The 21,971-nt window shown below is 37.5% G+C and overlaps 1 protein-coding gene across 6 annotated transcripts in view; it reads right to left on the minus strand.

Annotated features, from left to right (window-relative positions):
- Positions 1-21,971, minus strand: part of NLGN1 (neuroligin 1) — a 559,779-nt gene that overhangs the window by 337,845 nt on the left and 199,963 nt on the right. For all 6 annotated transcript variants that reach the window (XM_070946555.1, XM_070946554.1, XM_070946553.1 and 3 more), the window contains one exon: positions 6,594-6,746. In XM_070946555.1, coding sequence (XP_070802656.1) covers positions 6,594-6,746 — 153 coding nt within the window. The remainder of the gene's footprint in view (positions 1-6,593; positions 6,747-21,971) is intronic.

Below are 21,971 nucleotides of genomic sequence, written 5' to 3' on the forward strand. Positions count from 1 at the left end.
TGACCATCTGTTCTTTTCTGCAATATTTTCAAAACATTTTCATTTCTAGTCTCAGAGAACTCAATCACACAAGTTCTCATGCAAGAATGTGGAGGTCTGGTGAGATTTCAATATCCCCCCCCACACACACACAAATCTCATGAGTGCAGCTTAGTGGCAACATTTCCAATTACAACATCAACTGACATCTCAATTTTGGACTAATGTACTACAAGTGATTATTAAATCGGATGATAATAAATACCATTCCAATAAAAGCTCTATCATTTTATTTTAAAAATAAAGTGCTGGTAATTATATGAAAACTTAAATGGATAAATAAAATAAAGACTTAGAAAATAGTATTTAGTCCTAGATACATATAAATATATACATACATACAAACATACATGCATACACACACACACACATATATATGGTTCTTGGCTCACAATATTCAATCATACCATGTTTTCCCCAAAATAAGACCCTGTTTTATATTTTTTTGAACCCTGAAATAAGCGCTTGGCCTTATTGCCATGCGCTCAAAAGCCCGATTGGGCTTATTATCAGGGGATGTCTTATTTTGGGGAAAACAGGGTACTAGACAGCAGAAAAAAATGTTTTGTTTTGCATACCGTGTTTCCCTGAAAATAAGACTGGATCTTATATTAATTTTTGCTCCAAAAGATGCATTAGGGCTTATTTTGTGGTTAGGTCTTATTTTGGGGAAAATACGGTACTAAATGCACCCATCTGGCTGACAATCTTAATTGGGGCTTATTTTGAGGGTAGGGCTTATATTACGAGCATCCTGAAAAATCATGAGAGGACTTATTTTATAAACAGGATAGAAAGTTCAGAGATGCAATCTGATCCAGAACTGAAATGCCTTCTCCTTGGGAAGAACTTCAAACTCCATCTGGAACCCAACAGGCACTATCAATGGGCGAGCCAAGCTAACAGTCCCTTTTTCCTTGTTAACATGGGCGATCCCAATGACTTGGAGAGCAACCAAAGTGTGGCCTGTCTAGGAAAACAGATTGATGGTAAAATCCTCCAATATCAAATCACACTGCAACTGTCCTGAGACAAAAGAACTCAAGATCTAACAACCATTCAACTCTGGTGAATGTTGAGCCTTCTATCATATAGGAGAGGTCCGTGGTTATTATAGAGGTCAAACTCCTGAGCGGACCCAGGAACTTTATTGCCTGTGGCAGTTAAAGTCTCCAAGGACAATCAGACTCAGGCACCACACTGCTAACCTGGCAATGGAATCCAGCAACTCAGGAAGGGATGTTGCTAGATACCAGGGAAGGTGGTAGGTACATCAGCATTATTCCCCACTGTTGGAAATGGAAGGGAAGGGAAGGAAAATCTTCTAAAGATTAGGAAGCCCTCAAAAGACCTGTTGAGTATGCACATTCTTTGGGCCATGACTAGACATGAGGATGCTGCTATCTCTTCTCACAAGAAGCACCATCAGAAACAATTTGTCTTTCTCTGCAGTAAGTGAAAGGAAGAAGACACTCTGAGTCTGCTACAGGAAAATGTATAAATAGAGTTTAGGATGAAGTTCAGATTGTGCACTTATTCTTCAATAGCATGCAGCACCATCTAAAATAAACAGCTGATTTCTTTATCCAGAGCATATTAATCTTCTCTGAATCAATCATTATCTTCATGCCACCCCCATATTACCTTTTCCGTAGTATATGGAAAAATATATGTTATCAAATTGTAGGCTTCATTTATATATTGTCTAATTCCCCAAAATAATGAAGTGGTTAGAAAAGTCATGAACAATTGATTTGGGGAGCTTGCAAGTGATTGTATCCTCATGATGAACAGATGTGTCACAGTTGAATTCATGCTAGTTCTAAACTACCTCATATTGGCACTGTCATCTGCCTTTCCAAGCTTTGGTTAGAAGAAAATAGAAGCATTGAAAGTGATGTAGCAGTTCAGATAGGCCATATTTAAAATGTTTCGAAAATATTTCAATATTATTTATTTTAAAAAAAAGATCTTTCTTCTTTCTTAATGCCTTGGTATACTGGTAGTTTCAGCAATCATTCAAAATTATATTGTTTCAGTTCAGGACAGCAAACATAATTCAAAAACTTGAAGTCCTTAGAAATATCTGCCAAGATCATAATGAAAAATAACAGTGTCACTTCTTAAATCATCAAACTTTAGGAATGCTCACGAATTCCAAATTTGTCATGATAAAAAAATATCAGGAGGATTAACTCTGAGCCATAGAACAGGAAATCAGTAATTCTTCGTGCAAAAAATTGGAACAAGAAAATCAGTTTCTTCCTCAAACCCAGAGACACAATATTTCCAATTTGCTAGATAGTTATTTTTTTTCATTAATAACTTGGATTTATTCTCTCATAAACAAGTGTGGAATTTAGAGTATGTTTCATAATGAATTAGACAAATAAAATTTTGAAACAGCATCACACAGAAGCCTACAAAGTTGTATTTTTGGATTTCACAGAATAATCACCCCCAACTACGCAGATGATTTTCTACAATATTCATTGTAGAATTATTTGCAATTTCTACAGTACTTGTAAACTGCTTTGGGAGATTCTACTCAGAAAGGCAATTGTATTAAACCTTTGGGGTAGTCAAAGTCAAGAAATAGGGATAGCAGAAAAACAAAGAATGCTGTTATTGTGAAAACATAAAATAACAATCTCAAAAGCCTACCATAGTTTATCCCCATTATTTTATTCCAAACAAAATTCAGGCAGGATTATTTTGCATTTCTTTCTCATATTTTCTCAGGACTGGATAATCATTTCTGAAACTCTTCCTGTAACAATTCAACAGTTCCTGCCAAGCTTCCTCTACATTCTTTCACAAGTTATATGTAGTTGCAATGAATAAATGATTCAAAAAGCTTATTCCCATATGTTAATGAAGTGCCAATTCTAGGAAATATTAAAAGATCTGGACAGAAGGCTCCTAATTTATTTCAGAAAAAAAAAAAGGCTAGATAAGAAAGGCAGTGTCATTGCACTCTGCATTGAAAATTTCTAGATTCAACACACTGGATTCTAACCAGAGCAAGGATTCATAGTCCTCTAACTAAGAATTACTTTGCCATGAAATTTACAATTAATAGTATATTGTGAGGGAAATAGGAGAATGAAGGAGGATTAGGTATGTTTGCTACCTTGAGTTATTTATAAAAAATAATAAAGATGGGATAAAAATAATATAAAATATTTGTTTAAATGGGGACCAGCTATTTTAATTAATTAATCAGAGAATTTGATCAAGATACTTATATAAACAATGACAACAAATAAGTAAAAATGGAAGCTTCAGATTTCAAACTAAATAGCCATTTTTCAACAATTTAAGGGGGAATAGGTTCCTTTTCTTTAACTAGACTTTCCAGGACTTTCTTATAGAACACTTATAGCAGTTTAAATTACCAGTAAGCGTTCCAAAGAAGCTCAGAAATCTTGCAAACTTCAAAGTTTTTCCAAGTATATTACATATACAAAATTGGGGAAATAAATAGTAAGCGGGAAGTCTATTGTGATTGAATGTCTGTGATTATGTGGATTATCCAGCACCAGGGAATTGATTTATTTCATATTTTATTAATGGGGCTATGGTTATTTATTTATTTGTCCAATTAATACGGCCACCTATTTCAGTTTCATCACTCTGAGTGTGTTGATCAAATTCTCCGATTAGGAATTAAAATAGCTGGTCCCCATTTAAACATGTATTTTATATTTTACATTATTTTTATCCCACCTTTATTATTTTTTTTAATAAATAACTCAAGGCAGCAAACATACCTATTCTTCCTTCATCCTATTTCCCCTCGCAATATACTAATCATACTGTACATTTCATGGCAAAGTGATTCAATGTATGTATTACCATTAAAATATTAAAACAATAGAAACATTAAAACAAACAAAAACACTAAAACCATCCAAATTAAATATACTTAGGAGCCAGATACTTTGCCAGTAATGAGACCCTTGACACATTTAGCACCTCAAGCTTCAGGTTTTTAGGACCTAACAGGGTTGAGACAGTCGTGGGTTGCTACTGGTTTGCCCCGGATCGATCGAACTGGTAGCAGCGGTGGCGGGAGGCTCCGCCCACCTGTTCAGATGCTTCTGTGCATGTGCAGAAGCATCACATGTGAGCGTGCATGTGCCCATGAGCAAAACGGTAGTGATGGGTTTTGAAACCCACTACTGGGTTGGGGCCAGTGCAATCTCTGAAGGGCAGGTATTTCATAGGGCAGGGGCCACTGAGGAAAAAGCTTGTCTTCTGGTCTCTGGCAGCCGACATTATTTGACTAGCGGTCTGTAGCATGTTCATTCTGCTCATTCTGTTGGACGGGCTGTGTCTCTTGCAAAAAGGTGATCCCTCAGGTATCCTGGTCCCAAACCATATGCTGTGCCTTCCAAAGCAATAGATATCCCTGTATATCTATTGCTTTGGAAGGAACAGCATATGGTTTGGGACCAGGATACCTGAGGGATCACCATTCAGAAGGAGTGAACTATCAGTGTTCTTCCACCAGTCCTTCCCTAATACCTCATTTCCTCAAAAATATATATTAGAGAAAAAAAATATGGAGAAATGAAAGCCAGTACAATATGCAGTCAGTGAATCCATGATTACCTGGGTTTACATTTCGATAAAGCTGTATGTTCAGCTTGTAATGAGCTCAGGAGAATCTTGACTAATATAATCTTCTCTGCCTCTTTTTAAAGCTTTGTAGTATTACTACCCCATGGCTGTTCCACTAAGCAAGGGAAACTAAGGGTTATCAGTTGGATTAACAAATGTGTGACCAGATTGTATATTACCACCTATTGCATATAATTACTTTTGTTCTGTTAAGTAGAAAGTGTTTCCAAATTTATAATTACATTGTCCTGTTCTAGATAATATATCTACTCACCCATCCCTCATTTATATTTTAGTTTATAGATTTAAAATGTAATGGCTGTATGCACTGTAAGCAGAGCTATCCTACATCCTGTACCCAGAAGCACACAAAACAGAAACAAGAAATTTATGCTAAACAGAAAGATGATTCTGCAAGCTGACTGCACACATTGTTTTAAATTAATGCATAACATGTCTCTAGAGATTTTGAGTTAATATTTAATTGCACTGAGGAAGTGAAGAATACATTAAGTAGTCATGCAAAGATACGTGATCCAGATCAAAGCAAAGGTCTGGATACTGAACTTTGTGTTACACACAACTATTAAATTGCATTGTTCATGTTGCCAGCAAAAAAGGGAAGGATTCCCAGGTGAAGAAATTTCAAGAACTGAAGATTGATTTCATTCAAAGCCAACACCAAGGGAAGTGAAATCTCATTTTTAAAAAATCTTTAAACCAGCACATCCTTTTGTAATCACCCAATAAAAGCAGAGAGATGATTTCCACAAAAGAGCCAACAACAGGAAACCACAAGCCCACGTTGAGTGTTGAAGAAACAATCTAAAGTTAATCCACATGACCAAGTAATCTTCCCTCAGTTTAAGGCAAACCAGAGTTTATAAATCACACATCGCTTCATCACTCTGCATTACATACTCTTATGTGTCTAAAACTGTTGATAACTGCCCATAGAATTAAATGCATCTTATGATGCTCTTCAGAGGAACTCGGAAAGCAAAAGGTCAAATTCATTATTTAGAAGCATTTACAGCTACTAATCTAATCCTTCTGCAATCTAATGTCCTAGACTGGATAATAAAAATGGAAAGAAATACAAATACATGCAGTTACCACATCGCACAACAGTCAATTCCAGTAGACCTCTCTTCAAGAAAACTACATCTCTGTGTTCATGAAGTCACCAGAAACTGCAACTGATTTGAAAGAGATTTTAATTTTTCCAGCTATGGCCAGTTTGAGGAAAGCTGATTCCTAAACCTAGACTAAGAAACAGACTTTCCAATTCGATTGTATTCATGTAATGAACACAGCCTCAATGTACTTTTCCATAACTAAAGCTACAAAATATTATCCCTTTGAAATAGCTTCTTCTGGAAGCTGGAATTCTCTTAAGCTGTAGTAATACATTTCTGCTTTAAGGTGCCATGCTAAATATAAAAGCTGACACTGGCAGTGATTAACATTTCTCAAAACATTCTTATTATCCAGAAATGCATAATGAACCTGTCAGAACGGTATTCACGTTTTTGTCTCCTGGCAAACAGAAAGAATTGCATCTCATCTTAACACTTGCCATTCACTTTAGATTACTTGACAATATGTACAACTAATGACTCTAAAGTTCACAGCAAATACGTGCAGGCAGCAACCACATATAATTCCAAAAGATCGAATTTTTTTCCTCTTGGCCATCAGAACAGAATGCAACTCAGGTGACTCCATGCAATGATCAATTCAAATCAGCCAAATAAAAATATTTCCTTTAATATAGAGCAACACAAAAAAAAAAAAAAGGAAGAAGAACCACATTCTCTTGAGGTCTACATCTAAATCCACCTCAACATCTACATCTATTTCTACAACCTTCTCAACAAGAGAAAGGGAACCACAGAAGGCAAGTGTTAAAGTAAAATCTTGCTTACCAAGTACCCCAAGTCGGTAGTTGACAGTGATGACGATCACGTTGCCATAACTTGCGAGCACACTGCCATCATATAAATTTCCAGTGCCTTCCATGTAAGACCCTCCGTGAATATACACCATGACTGGTTTAGGTCCCCCACTATCTCGAATGTCTGCAAGAAAAATATTAAGAAACATGATATCTCAAGAATGTTATAACGTGCGTAGACATTTTAAGTTGTTTTCCTTTTTTCCTAAGCTGTTTTTTTTTAATGTTTCCCAAGCAACCTACATAAATTATTACAACTTTATTTGCTTAAACGAAAGTATAAAGATATGATAGAAATAAAGTAAGAAAATGATGGAGGAGGAAGTAGAGGACACAAAATATGTACTCAGATGACACACTAAATGATTAATGATGCATTGTATGTTTGTTTGTTTAAAAATTTAAAAAAAAAACTATTTACAAAAAAAGAGAGAAACTTTATTTGCTGTTGGCTGAGGTACGTAACATCTATCCAAACTTGGAGGATCTTGGAAAGGTAAGTATTGTAGGATTTTGTTAGTACTTGGATGAAGAATCATTAGGAAATCTCAGGTCTCTAGGCTAGAGTGGCCAATTTTGTGATAGTTCCATGCCGAACTGATTAAACCTGCCTTTATTGTGCTTATTCCAATTAAAAGAAAAAAACTGACAGGTAGTCCTCAATTTATGAACACAATTGGGACCAGAATTTCTGCTGCTAAGAAGTTAAATGACTTGAACAAACCTTGAAAAAGGCAATGGCAAACCACATTTTTTTTAACATTTAAACAATTTTCAAGCAATTTTACCTTTTCATTTACTGAACTTTAGTAGCTATTATGGTGTTTTCTTTTAATAAGCATCAGATCATGATATTTTCATGTTATTATGAAGCCTAAACATGACTGTTCAAAAATGGAAATTAAGAATTATTGTACTTTGGAACTGTTTCAGTTTTTCTTGCTTCTAGATTCATTGTCTGAATTTAGGAAACATCCTACAGAAATCTGGGTTTATTTCCCTCCAGAACGCCTCTACACTGAAAATCCAGAATGATAAATGTCAGTTGCTTAGACAATCTAAACTTTGTACGTGTACAATTTATGTGGCCACTGATCTTAGAAAACTGACTCTTAAAAGCAATAATTTAAGGGATCAACTATAGAACTCAAAGTCACAAACACAAATCTGACTCTTAAAAGGCTCGTCTGACCATCTGGATTAAATATATAGATATATAGATATATATTTAAATGGATCTAGATGCCAGACTTTTAGTCTGTCAGCTTGAAAATGTACTGCTTCCTCAACAACAATATAGCTTCCTTGAGCTCACAAGTAATGTCAAGGAATCCAGAAATCCAACAGAATCTACCATCCCTGGATGTGCTACGATAATTGGCTGGGTCTGAGAATCACTGTTTTAGATGTTTTTCTATTTGTCCAGAGCCTAGAATTGTTGGTATTCCTGGACTTTTTATAAACTGTGCAAAGTAGCACTCGAGACAATGAATTAGGTTACAATTGCAATCAGAATGTAGGTAGGTAGATAGAAACATCTTCAGGATGCAGACAGAGCAAATGGTTAGATCACAGCTGAGAAGGTTATCCTACAAATGAGCTAGAATTTTTGGCATCTAGAGAAAACTGAGCAATAACACAGTTTAAAATTGACCACATAAAGTCGGGAATGGCTTTCGAGACACTTTCTGAAGATATTTCTTCATGCATTATCCTGAATTCACAGCAGATTAAAAAACAATAATTGCTTTGGATGATTGCTTTGTATCAACATCCTCATCATCAGTTTCCATAGTTTATTTTGTCCAGATTAGGATACAAAATATTGATCAACTATCCCAATGTGTGCCTCTCTTACTATCTGTGCAATGTGTGGGTGCAGACATATCTAACTCTGAAAAGAAAGTCCTCCAAGAAAAAGCTTGGGGAAATGAATAAGGAAACAGTGTATGCCTGCAAGGCTACCCTTCCAACTAGTTGTTTCCTTCTAATGTTGTCATAAATTTCTAATTAAACCATCTGGCTAGGTGAGAAAAGACAAGAGATGGCAGAATTGTAGTCTACAAGTAATCTTTGAAAGGAATGGAGGTCCTTGCAAATCAGGCAAGAAAGCTGCAGGGCTGGGAACAGGATGAAATTGTTAGATTTCCAGAAAAAAAATCATCTAAACTTTGAAGGACTTAAAAAAAGATGGATGGTTTAGAGGTAGTCCTTGACTTACAACCATTTGTTTAGTGCCCATCTGAAGTTAGAACGGCACTGAAAAACATGACCTCCAGTCCTTGCGCTACAACCGTTACAGCATCCTCACAATTATAGTGATCAAAATGTGGGCACTTGGCAACCAACATGTATTTACAATGGTTGCATTGTAACCTGGGGTCATGTGATCACAATTTGTTCACCTTCCCAGATGGCTTCTGACAAGCAAAGTCAATGGGGGAAGCCAGATTTCTTTAATGACAACATGCTTCATATAACAACTGCAGTGGTTCACTTAAGAGGCAAGGCAAAAGAAGTCATAAAATCAGGTGCAAGTCATATCACTTCTTAGCAGCAGAAATTCTGGTCCCAATTGTGGTCATAAATTGAGGGCTACCTGTAAGTTTTTTTTTTTAATTGGAATAAGCACAATAAAGGGAGGTTTAATCAGTTTGGCATGGAACTTTATCACAAAATTGGACATGATAAATTCAAGATCAATAAAACTTTTCCCTTGCACTGCTAATTCACTTGCATAGAAAAAAGACACACTAACTTTATCATCCAATTGATTGTAAGGAGAACAGAAAAGAGAGGAGGAGATTTGTATTAGAACAAGAATGTTTGCATTTATGGAGTTATGGTGATTTATTTCAAAATAAATCATGCCTTCCTTTCAAATTGCTTTAATTGCTGGGAGATATATATATATATATATACATACATACATATATACATATACATATACATATACATACATACATACATATATACATATACATATACATATACATATACATATACATATACATACATACATACATATATACATATATATATGGGACAAAGTTTGTTAAGGTTATGTAATGATCTGGATCTTAAGAGAAAAAGCTGATTTGAAGCAAGTGGGAGTAGACGTCATACTGTCAGCAACTCCTTAAAGAAACTTTGTCTTTTCCTGGACTCGCACGACTGCCTATGAAAAAAAAAAAAAAAAAAAAAGCACATTTGATTTAAGAAGGTGCTGGCAGATGCGACAGTGCACACCCACCTTTGCTCTGAATCAGCTATTCCCCTTAAAATCTAGATCACCAAAAGTCTTTAATGTTTGTTAATAGGCCAACTTAATACCCAAACAGATTTGAGAAGGAGAACTGGTTGTTTTTCCTTAGTTAAATTTTGATTGGTTTGAAGCCTGGCTGATTAGTTTTAAACCAAGAAAAGAAAAGAGCTAATTTAGTTGGAGAAGAATGGAGGAGAGGAATAAGCTCTTGTTGATGAAATACAGAGCCCCTATTTGACAAAACACAGAGAGGCTATAATCAGCAGCAAAACCGAAGCTGAAACCTCAGCAATGCCCTGACATTTCCAAACTTCTCCTTAGTGAGCTAAAGCCACTCTGATGATCATGTATTAATGTTTATATAGGTCAATATTAATGGCGTCTTGCAGGAAAAAAATAAATAAAGCTAAAACTCTACCATGAGAAGTTTAACATCTAAATATCAACAGGAGGCCCGATGGATACAGGAGCAGAAAGCAGGGTTGGCCCTGTTATTAAGCTGAGTGAGCTAGCTAGCTAACTTGGTCTGTCAGTTAAAGGGAACAAACTGTAGGTTACCTCCTAATAACAATCTTGGAAACAGCCTTATTAGTTTGCTTCATGTGTCTGAGTAACATTCAAGATGCTGATTTTCACTTGTATAGTCCTAAACAATTGAAGTACAGGGTATGCCTCTTCATTAACCAAATTGCGTTTAGAGGTCTCTCAATGAACTATGATTGGTGGGGACTGAATGTAGTCTTATGTACAGCACATGGGTTACACACAGGCTCTGTTATTGTTTACATTTGGACAGCTGATGAAAATCATAAAATTCCAAGAATGTTGATAAATATTCTGACGGTCCCGGCGGATTGGGGGGGTTGGGAGTCGTAGAGGATGTTCGGAAAGGGGTGGGACATTCTATACCTGTGATGGTGGGATGGGGCAGAAGAAATGGAAATAGGGGTCGGGAGCATCACACCAGATGCATTCGGCTGCTCACCCTGCTTTCCTGGGGATGCGAGAGCGAGGGACCCTGGTCTCCGTCTGGTGTATGTGAATGCCAGGTCCGTGGTGAATAAGGCCCCCCTCATACGAGATCTTATTGATGAAGAGGGTGCGGACCTGGCCTGTATCACAGATACCTGGTTGGGGCAGGAGGGGGGAATCCCTCTCTCTGATTTATGCCTTTCCTGAACCAAGATGACCTTCGCACTGTCACTCATGCCCTGGTTACTTCCCGCTTGGATTACTGCAATTCCCTCTACATGGGCCTGCCCCTGAGATGCACCCAGAGACTCCAGCTGATCCAGAATGCAGCCACACGGGTTGTTACGGGAGCCCCTCGTTACTCCCATATAACACCTCTCCTGCGTGAGCTGCACTGGTTACCAGTGGTTCTCCAGGTCCGCTTCAAGGTGCTGGTTCTCACCTATAAGGCCTTACATGACTTAGGTCCGGGATATTTGCAGGACCTTCTCCTGCCTGCCTCTCACCGTCCTGTTCGCTCACATAGGGCTGCTCTCCTCAGGGTTCCGACAGCGAGCCAATGTCATCTGGCGGCGCCCAGGGGTAGGGCATTCTCTGTGGGTGCTCCCACCCTCTGGAATGAGTTGCCTACTGAGCTCTGGATGGCTCCGGATGGCTCCTGATCTCCGCTCCTTCCGTCGGGATCTGAAGACTTGGCTGTTCAAACAAATAGGCTCACTCTGATTCTGGGTTTTATTATTTATTATTTATTAGTTAATTTGGTTTAAAATGGAATTTTGTTGTACATGTTTTTAACTTGTGTTCGCTGCCCTAAGTCCTTCTGGAGAAGGGCGGCATATAAACACATCAAATAAATAAATAAATAAATACCCTATGGTATTTTATTGCCATGCAATTGTTCTGCAGGGATTAATAAAGAATGGGATTAATAAAGAATATAAGCTGACTGAATAACAGAGTGCCTAGACAGAAGAACAAATAGGAAATGTATAGCTCACCAGGTGATAGTCTTCTCTTTAGAGGAATATAATGAATATTTCTTAATTTGGGTGCCTTTCAGGACGTGCATTAAGATCAGCGATTGTATCAGTTGGTTTGGTTCAGCAGCCAGGAGAAAGGTTATCAGTGATAGCATTCCAGTTGTGGAACTCCCCATCCCATTGGTTTCATGGGATCCTAAAAGCCAGTTTGGCTTAGTGATTAAGGCACCAGGTTAAAAACTGGGAGACTGTGAGTTCTATAGTCCTGCCTAAGCCATGAAAGCCAGCTGGGTGACTTTGGACAACCACCAGGAGACTGTGAATTCTAGTTCTACTTTAGGCAAGAAAGCCATCTGGGTCACTTTGGGGTCAATCACCAGGAGACTGTGAGTTCTAGTTCCACTTTAGGCAAGAAAGCCATCTGGGTGACTTTGGGGTCAATCACCAGGAGACTGGCAGTTCTAGTTCCACTTTAGGCAAGAAAGCCATCTGGGTGACTTTGGGGTCAGTCACCAGAGACTGTGAGTTCTAGTTCCACTTTAGGCAAGAAAGCCATCTGGGTGACTTTGGGGTCAATCACCAGGAGACTGGGAGTTCTAGTTCCACTTTAGGCAAGAAAGCCATCTGGGTGACTTTGGGGTCTATCACTCTCTGTCAGCCCAAACCTCACAGGGTTTCTGTTGTGGCGAAAAGAGGAGGAGGACTATTAAGTATCTTCGCTGTCTTGAATTATTTACAAAAAATAATAAAGGCAGGATATAAATAAATAAACAAGTGAAGTTTCACCTGTTCACCCAAGTATTTGTAGGATAACAACTACTCTGGAGTGCTTTTAAACTTGCCTTTTGGTTTACGTTGTGCAAATCTGCATATCTTTTTATCATTGTTCCTCTTTTAGAAAGGTGTCACTGGCAATTTGTGCGTTAAACTACAGGTTGAAATGACATTTAGTTTTGCCTGTGGAACCACCTATTTGATGTGTTTCAACATTAATTAGAATACCTAGGGTATATTTCCCACTTCCTCCAACATTTTTCTCCATGACGGCTTTTTACCTATAGCTTTGGCTTCTTATTTTCCTATCATGAATGCAAAATGTAGGGACCAAAAATAAATTATTAATTTGAGAACCACTAAATGACTGGCTCACAGCAGAAGCTGTAAGCAGCTAATTGTATGCTTGTAGGTAGCGCAGGAGGAGATTGTTTAAGAATTCATCTTTAATTAAAATTACATTGAATTACAGAGCACCGACTGTGAATAGTAATGAAGCCTTGGTAGCACCATTTGGGTTATCTGGGCAAATGGGGCAAATGAAATAACTGTCTTCGGAGAAACAGCCACATCTACTGTATTTCCTGAACCTTGTATTCTAGCAAGAAATCAAGTTCAAGTTATAAAGAGCTCTGTGAATAAATTCAGCCTCCATAATGCTTTTTTTTATGACTTCCTTCTGAATATTATGCTCCAAAAGGTTAAGGACAGGCAGTACTGCAAACTTCTCTCAATTTATCCACATGCCATAGCAGATAAGAATAGAGATGAAATAAATTTTCTGCATGCTACACTGTCAAAAATATCACTGCTGACCTACAAGAAATCCACCTCTATGAAGCAAAGTGGTTCTTTCCACTCAGAAAGGACATAGGGAAAAAGGAATTGAGAGGATTCAATTTTTTTCCAGAGTTATGAAAGCTCTGACAGTACCTCTGAAACACACTGTAGACATATCTTCATCCCTTTCAGTTTATATAAAAGAATTGGGGATTAAAACCAATTTCAACAAAAATAGATATGTACATTTAGGCACAAAGAATTATTTATAGCGAATGAAGGCAATATACGTGTCCCAGGATAGAGTTGCAGGATCCAATCTAGCTTGGTCACTGGGACCAAGCGTTTAATTTTCCAAGTTTGTGCTGGAGCCCATCCTCAGGGAACTTCTAGCAGACCACAGGAAACTTCTAGCAGACTCATGGGGGGCCCATCCTCCAGCATGAATCTAAAACTCAGAAGACTAAACTTCTGGTCCCAGTGATCGACCCAGATTAGATCTTGCAATTTTTTGTAGAAACAAAGTCTAAGTGCCATGGAGATGACGTGTTTATGTGTGTGTGACAAAAATTTAGGAAGTTTTACAAACTACAAGCAAGATGTAAGTCAACAGTGGAAGATGGTAGCTAGAACATCAATGCACATCAATGGTTGATGAACAGATATATCAGAAGAAAATGTGCTACTTGTTTTGGTTTGGATAGATTTCATCTACACTTTTGGGTCAAGGATGGGTGACTTTTTGATGGCTGGGTGACACACTCAACATTTAAGGTCTGCAATGGAAGTGTGTGTATATACTGTGTGTGTGTGTGTGTGTGTGTGTGTGTGTGTGTGTATCACTGGTGGGTTGCTACCAGTTCGCCCCGGTTTGGACAAACTGGTAGTGGCAGTGGTGGGAGACTCCGCCCAGCCACACATCATCAAAAACGCTCTGCACATGTGCAGAACCTTCTGCGCATGTGCAGAAATGCCGCACGCTCCCAATAGCGAACCAGTAGCACCAGGATTTGAAACCCACTACTGATAGATAGATATACATACATACATACATACATACATAAAATTTATATTTTGCTGATAAAGAAATAAAGGGAGACTAGCTTCTATTCTAGTTCTATTTCAAGCTATTTAGCTCTCATCAACTAGCCATACCCTTACTCGGATTTGAATATATATATGGGGGGGGGAAGTGAGTGAGAGAGAGAGAGAGTGAGAGTGAGGGAGTGTCATTTAAATGTTGCATGTGTGTAAAAAAGATATATAAATCCGGTTAAACACATCTGAAATGAAATTGACCAGCAATTGCTTTTTGAAGAACAGATGTGAGAGGTTAAAACAGCTGGGAAATGGTCCAAGGGGGGAGATGTGGTAGTTCACTTTGGATTGAAATTTCAGCAAATTGTTGTCAAAAGTTTTTATTTATTATTATTATTATTATTATTATTATTATTATTATTATTATTATTATTATTTAAATTTTACTGCGTTCAAAGGTCAGACTAATGCTGAACAGCATACACTCTGACTTCTATAAGTGAGTTTTAAAACAATGCAATAAAAACAAAGCCTATTAAAACCACATAAAAGTAGCACCAGGAATTATCCATCAAATTAATCAATTAGTCAAGCCAAAAAGAAATATTTTATTGTGAGAGAGAAAAGGTTCACAGCATTACAGTTTCCAAGACCACTAAACTAATAGGAAAGGGGGCATTTGGATGACTGAGGAAGCTAGTTCATAGAAATGGGACACAATTGAAAAGGTTTGTTTCCACAGTCTATGAAGATGGCATACTCGGAACAAAGATACACAAAGAGAATCCACTTGTACTGGGTTGTTACAGTGTCTCAGTCCTGACAGGATATTTAAAACAGACTTAGAGTCCAGCTAGCTCAAATACTTTGGCCACCTAATGAGAAGGAAGGACTCACTGGAGAAGAGCCTAATGCTGGGAACGATTGAGGGCAAAAGAAGAAGAGGACGACAGAGAACGAGGTGGCTGGATGGAGTCACTGAAGCAGTCGGCGTGAACTTAAATGGTCTCTGGGGGATGGTAGAGGACAGGAAGGCCTGGAGGAATGTTGTCCATGGGGTCGTGATGGATTGGACACGACTTTGCAACTAACAAATGAGTATGGAAAAAGAACAACTTAATAGTGATGTGTGGATATGTTCTCTGTGAGATTAATGAGTGATCCATGAGTAGAATCTGACTACAGCGAAGAAGACTTCACAAATATATGTGAAACCTTTCATGTGCTCCCAAAACTACGTAAGGAGCAACATTTGAACAAGCTTTGTATGTTTAGACTGAAGAGAAGCACAGGAAAAAATCTTCAAATATCTGAAGGAAAAAAAATACTGAGGATGGAACAACATTGTTTTCTGTTTTTCCACAAGGCAGATTTAAAAAAAAAAAAAAAGAAAGAAAGAAAAAGGAAGCACAGATCTGGACTAATCCCTCTCCAAAAGCAAATTCTTGTTTTAAGATGAAAATCTTTGTTCACTCAAATTTTCTAAACAGCAACTAAAGACTAGCAAATTACAGATATGTAATTATTTTATCCCAATGGAGGATGAGAAAGGAACCACAAATCTCTTTGTGTGTTAGTGTAATGCAATCTTGGCATTAATATTGGCCAACAGCCTATCAGCTAAACAGGCTTCCAGAAAACATTGGCATTTTATGCAACTGATTGTGGACTTTCTTTTAAATGAAGGGAGGCAAGTTATATTATCTTAAAACAAATTAACATGAATCAACCTGACAGAATTATCCTTTGGTACATCCCCAGTTAAATTGGAAGTTGATCCTACTCCAGATTTTGAGGCCATTTCAAACCAGACCCATGCATTTTATACCTAACCAAGCAAATACAACTTATAGCCTTCAAAGCCTTGGCATTGTTCTTCAAGCTATTCCATAATTTATGATGAACTTAATATTTTAATGTGACAGAAGAGGAAAACTATTAAATACACGAGGGAGAAATTTCACTAACTGTGTAATTGAAACGTGACTTTTATTCTTGACCCATCTAATTCTTGGTCCTGGACCCATCCATTATCTAGACTGGGTCTCCCTATATTTTAGTTAAAGACCAACTGGGATCTTCCAGCCCAAGAAAGGTTATACACTCAAGAGTTGTTCTGGTTATTTATGGAATGTTAAAGCAAGCTTGCTTTTTTCCTCTCTTACATTGCCATGTCAGAAGGAATAACTTCAAAAGAATTCATAATCGGAGGAAGCTGCTCATAAATCTATTTGTGCCATTACAAGATTCTGCTCTTGACATTTGAAAATATATTTCCACAGTACTTCATGTAATTAGGATGTAGATGCCTGCAAAGAGGTAACAACAGCAGACTTCTTCCCATGAGATTGTATATTAGCAAAGGTCCATGAGACTCTTCATATTTCCTGTTTATTTGAGTAGCCAGGGCAGATTCAATTCTGAAAACTTAAATTAACAACTGCCTCCTCTATGACATACTTCACTATATTTAAAGCACCTAACTATTGGAGGGGATTTGCTCTGGCATGATGTCATGCCCTCCCTGTCCTGATACTGTGATGTTACCTAACTGGACAAACAATGCCTCTATGACTCCGGACACAAAGAAACAACAAAGTGTGTGCTTCATCAGATGCCTGTATTACAGACATTTGCACTAGCCTCATTATTGCATTTCTGTATTTTTACTTTTCTACCTGTGCTCTACTGGCACTGGGCTGCAAATAAACAAAGTCTAATAGCTACATAAGCATCTTATTAAAGACGGTTGAATAATTGAACTCTCAGGAAAATCTCTCAGGATGATGACAGATCTTTAATAATAGCAAATAGCACTTAGACTTACATACTGCTCCATAGTGCTTTAAAGCCCTCTCTAAGCAGTTTACAGAGTCAGCGTATTGCCCCCAACAATCTGGGTCCTCATTTTACCAACCACAGAAGGATGAAAGTCTGAGTCAACCTTGAGCTGGTCAGGATCGAACTGCTGGCAGTGGGCAGAGTCAGCCTGCAATACTGCATTCTCACCATTGTGCCACCCCCTTTATTCATAAAAGAAGAGCTACCTTAGGAAAATCAATTCTACTACAGACACAAGAGATTAATTTTCAGGAGGACAACCCAGATGAATAAATTAAATCATGAACGGGCAACTCTTATTTCTTCAGCCTCAAAGGAAAAGTGAAGTTATGATGTCACAAGAGTGGTTTATGGCAATTTTTTCTGCTGTTGTTAAGAGCCATGGGGGAAGGTTTCAAAAGGCAAAAGAGGTCCTTAAATGATTTAATTCTAAGACACACAGAGTGATGGATGTAAAATGGGCTGCTATTTAGAGAAAGAGAGAGAGAGAGAGAGAGAGAGAGAGAGAGAGAGAGAGAGAGAGAGAGAGAGAGAGAGAGGGAGGGAGGGAGGGAGGGAGGGAGAGAGAGAGAGAGAGAGAGAGAGAGAGAGAGAGAGAGAGAGAGAGAGAGAGAGAGAGAGATCTTGCAGAAATGGAGGCAACAGCCCTGAATTGTAATATTTGATATATCTGATTAGTCCAGAAAGAGAAGTAAATAAAATATTGAAAACACAAACTTTCAAATATATGCCCAGAGCTTCCTGAATAGTTTAATGGTTCCTCTACCAGATAACTAACCAGTCTTTTCCCACTGTCTGTTCCATGTATGAATTACAAACTCCTTCGATCAACGATGCCAATGAAAACAAATTAAATCCAAGGTGGCCACTTTAAAATAGTGAGAGATTCATTACAGGCCATTGGAAATTAGTCAAATTAGTTATAGTCTTCTTGTTCATGGAAGAGAGGAATTCTGTCTTCTTGTTTGGCCCAATTGTCTTTCTATCGGTCAGATAGTACCTTCCAGCTATGTTAGAACCACAACCTTCAGAAATTCTAGCCAATAAATCCAAATGACACCCCATCAGGAGAAGTCCATCTAGACTAAAGACAAATCTGACCTGAGCAAGGAAATATATAAGACAGAACAGAATACTTGTAGCTCAATGTGAAACTATGGGGTCCTTGGTGCGCCCTGAGATTGGTGGCTTTCTTGCCGATATTTCCTTATGAAACTAGGTAAATATTAGTGCTATGATGTTACCTACTTTGGTAATGAAAAGTCTGCAAGAAGATCACCAAGCTCAGAGAGTACCAAGGACCCCATAAATACAGGGGTCATGATGCTATTTATGTTAAGCCCCTTTCAAGCTGATGATTGATGAACTACATTTAGAATAAATTTACCATTAATATTGAAATATGCAATAGAAGGGTTTTAGACTTAAAAGAAGTTTTCTGGAAAGAAAAACAGTAATTAAACTAAGAGAAGACTTCACATTATGCACTACCAGACAATAGAAATGCTGGAAGACTCTTCATTGCTTAAATTTATATGGGAACTTCATTCCTGAATGCATTGTCAGAAGTTATTCTTCCCATATCTTCAAGTATTACTAATGCAATATGTAATACACTGATAATGCAGTGCAAACTTCCCTAAGGAGGGAAATGTAAAACAATAGCAAAATGAAAGCTCAAATAATGTGAAATTTTAACTTGGGATATTTTCATGGATATAAAAAGAGATTTAAGGCTTTTTGTATCATCCATTCATGCGGTATAAAAGAGTACTTGAATCCTGAAGCATGGAATTGACTGTGTACTTCAGATTAATACACATAGTTCCCCACACAATTCTGTTTAGAAGTTTCCAAAAAATACAATTATTCTCATTTTCCCATGCCAACCCATAGGGATTCAAAAGGTGAATCAAATTTGATATGCTCTCAAAGCGCACTTTGTTCCATGACATTGTCATGCTAGCGATTCTAATAAAAAACATACTACTCAATGTTAACTACAATCAATAAATTAGGGTAATCAATTTTATATGTTCTTTCTAATACTCTTTCAGGAAGGTAGTTACAAAACAGATAATTAACCTGAAATGTGTCTACTATATTAGCATTTCTCAACTTTGGCAACTTTAAGATGTCTGGACTTCAACTCCCAGAATTCCACAGCCAGCCAGACATCTTACAGTTGCCAAGGTTAAGAACAATGTGTTATATTATTTTGTGAAGATGAATATAAACTCTTCTATGTATTGATCTTGATTTCTGGTGACTTCATGATATGCCCGTTTAGGTTTTTTCACAAACGGTTTGTTATTCCACATGGAGAGAGAGAGAGACAGAAAGAGACAGAGAGAGAGAGACAGAGAGAGGGAGAGGGAGATATTTTCCCACTTGATCTTTGAACCCTAGATTTCCAGATGTTCTCCCATCCGAGTAATATTCAGATCTTATCACAATTTTAGGATCAGTAAATGTCAACTATATGTCAGCTTGACAAGAATCATAGAAGAGGCCTTCCTATAATTAAAATTGAGATATATGTCTGATTAGAGTTTGGTTCAGGGAACAGTTCAAAGCTTTTCTTGATACTCTTTGGATATAGAGATATCAGCATTTATTTTATTTTTTTTAAAGGAGCAAGGCAAAGGAACATTGAAAAGAAAAACAGTTCATTTCTTCTTACAGAATTGGTTTAAATACAATAAAGCAGCGCTCCAAAATGGGGAAAGAATACGATGTCTGACTGATCCACTGATATGACTTTTTTTTATACAGAATTAGAATTTACACTTCTTGAATTTAGTAAGCAGATTTAGTTACCTTCCTTGCTGTCATATTTTATTAGGATTTATTTGCTCCGTGTCTCATTGCTCCTTGGAAATCATTATGCTTTTCGATCGCTCCGTGCAACATAGGGTGTGCGGAGTGGCAAAAAAGGCAACAGTCAAAAACACAAGAGCCCTACTTTCATTTCCCTCCTATAAAATTAAAAGGAGGAGGAAAAAAACAGAAGTGTGATCATTGTGTTTTCTCTTCCAACTATGAGACCATTTGGAGAAATGTCACATTATGTGTACGGCCCCCAAATCAAAGGCTTGTTTAGAAATTACAGAAGAACTTCTGAACAATGACAATAATTTGTAGAAGGGACAACGGGATCTCAGGCAGAGAGGTCCATAGTGAATGATAGAAATTGGTCATGATGGTTTGAGCAAAGCTTCTCTTGTGTGTTTTGTGTGTCGCAGGACTAGGGGAGGAAGATGGGATGGTTGGACAAGATAGAAAACATGTGCCCACTTTTCAGCTCAAACCCATGTAACACAAGTGAGCTCATCTATGTCTCTTGTAACTTCTAATGACTTTCTTTATTTTGGTCAAAATAAATATTTAAGTGTAACGAAGGATGAACACTCTACATCTCTTTACAGATGATGAGACATCTGCCAAAATTGTCATCTTGGGTCGCTGCTCTCAATTATAATTTTATGATCTTTTTTTTTCCAAATGATTTGCAAGTTCATTCAGAAAATAATGAGAAACTATAGGTATAGAAAAGTCAGGGTAGTACAATTTGCTCAGAATAATCTCCTACGTGTTTTCCTAGTAATCCAGCAATTAGAACTGTGCATACTATAAAAAGAATGACCCACAAATCAAACTATCAACTCCATCGCTAAGCAATGCAGTCATTAAGTGAGATATTTGGGTGATTAAGTGGATGTTTGGGTAGTTTAGGGGTGGGGAATTGTGGTGAGTAGGAGTGTGTTTGGGGATTATGTGTGTTGGACCTGGTCTTTGGGTGTTAAGTGAATTTCGTTGTATGTGTATACTGTGTATATACATACAATGACAATAAAGTTGTTTATTGTTGTTGTTGTTGTTGTTAATCTTTGGTGAGATTCACAGCCTTTGAGGCTGGTTAATAGCTCAGCAGCTCAAGTCCTAACCAAGGACCTAGGAACTGTTAAGGTATCGTCGGAGGATGTAAGCTGTTCCGAGTAGGGTGGTTTTTTGTACAGTCAAAATGTTCAAGTCTGGTAAATTTAGAATTTCTAAATAGCGGGGTAGCCCTTTGGGTATTGCTCCAAGGGCTCCAATTACAATCAGGACAACACACGATTTCTATTTCCAAAGTCGCTCAACTTCAATTTGCAAGTCCTGGTACTTTGTGATTTTTTCTTGCTGCTTATCTTCAATCCGTGCATCACCAGGTATTGCAATGTCAATGAACCATACTTTTTTCTTTTCAACTATTGTTATGTCAGGTGTGTTGTGGACCACGTGCCTGTCAGTCTGAATCCTGAAGTCCCACAAGATCTTGAGTTTCTCATTCTCTAAAACTTTCTCAATCTGATGTTCCCAGTGGTTTTTGCTGTACTCAAATCCAAACTTCTGGCATTATTATTATTATTATTATTATTATTATTATTATTATTATTGGACCCCAATGGCTTTATGACCTCACTTGTGCCATGGTTGTTAAGGGACTCACCCATGGTCATTAAACAAGGCATGGCATGACCGCAAGTTGGTGATTTTACTTTTTTATTGACTACTCTTATTTAAAAGTTTTAATAAGAGTTACATACAAAAAAAACTCTGGGTATGCAGAGGATGATTATGTGACTGTAGGATGCTGTGATGATTATAATCACCCACTGATTGTGAAATGCCTGAATCTCAAATACACAACTGCAGG

This window comes from Pituophis catenifer, unplaced genomic scaffold (assembly GCF_029215685.1).
Source record: "Pituophis catenifer annectens isolate HBS135680 unplaced genomic scaffold, rPitCat1.0.hap2 SCAF_6, whole genome shotgun sequence".
Taxonomy (NCBI): Eukaryota; Metazoa; Chordata; class Lepidosauria; order Squamata; family Colubridae; genus Pituophis; species Pituophis catenifer.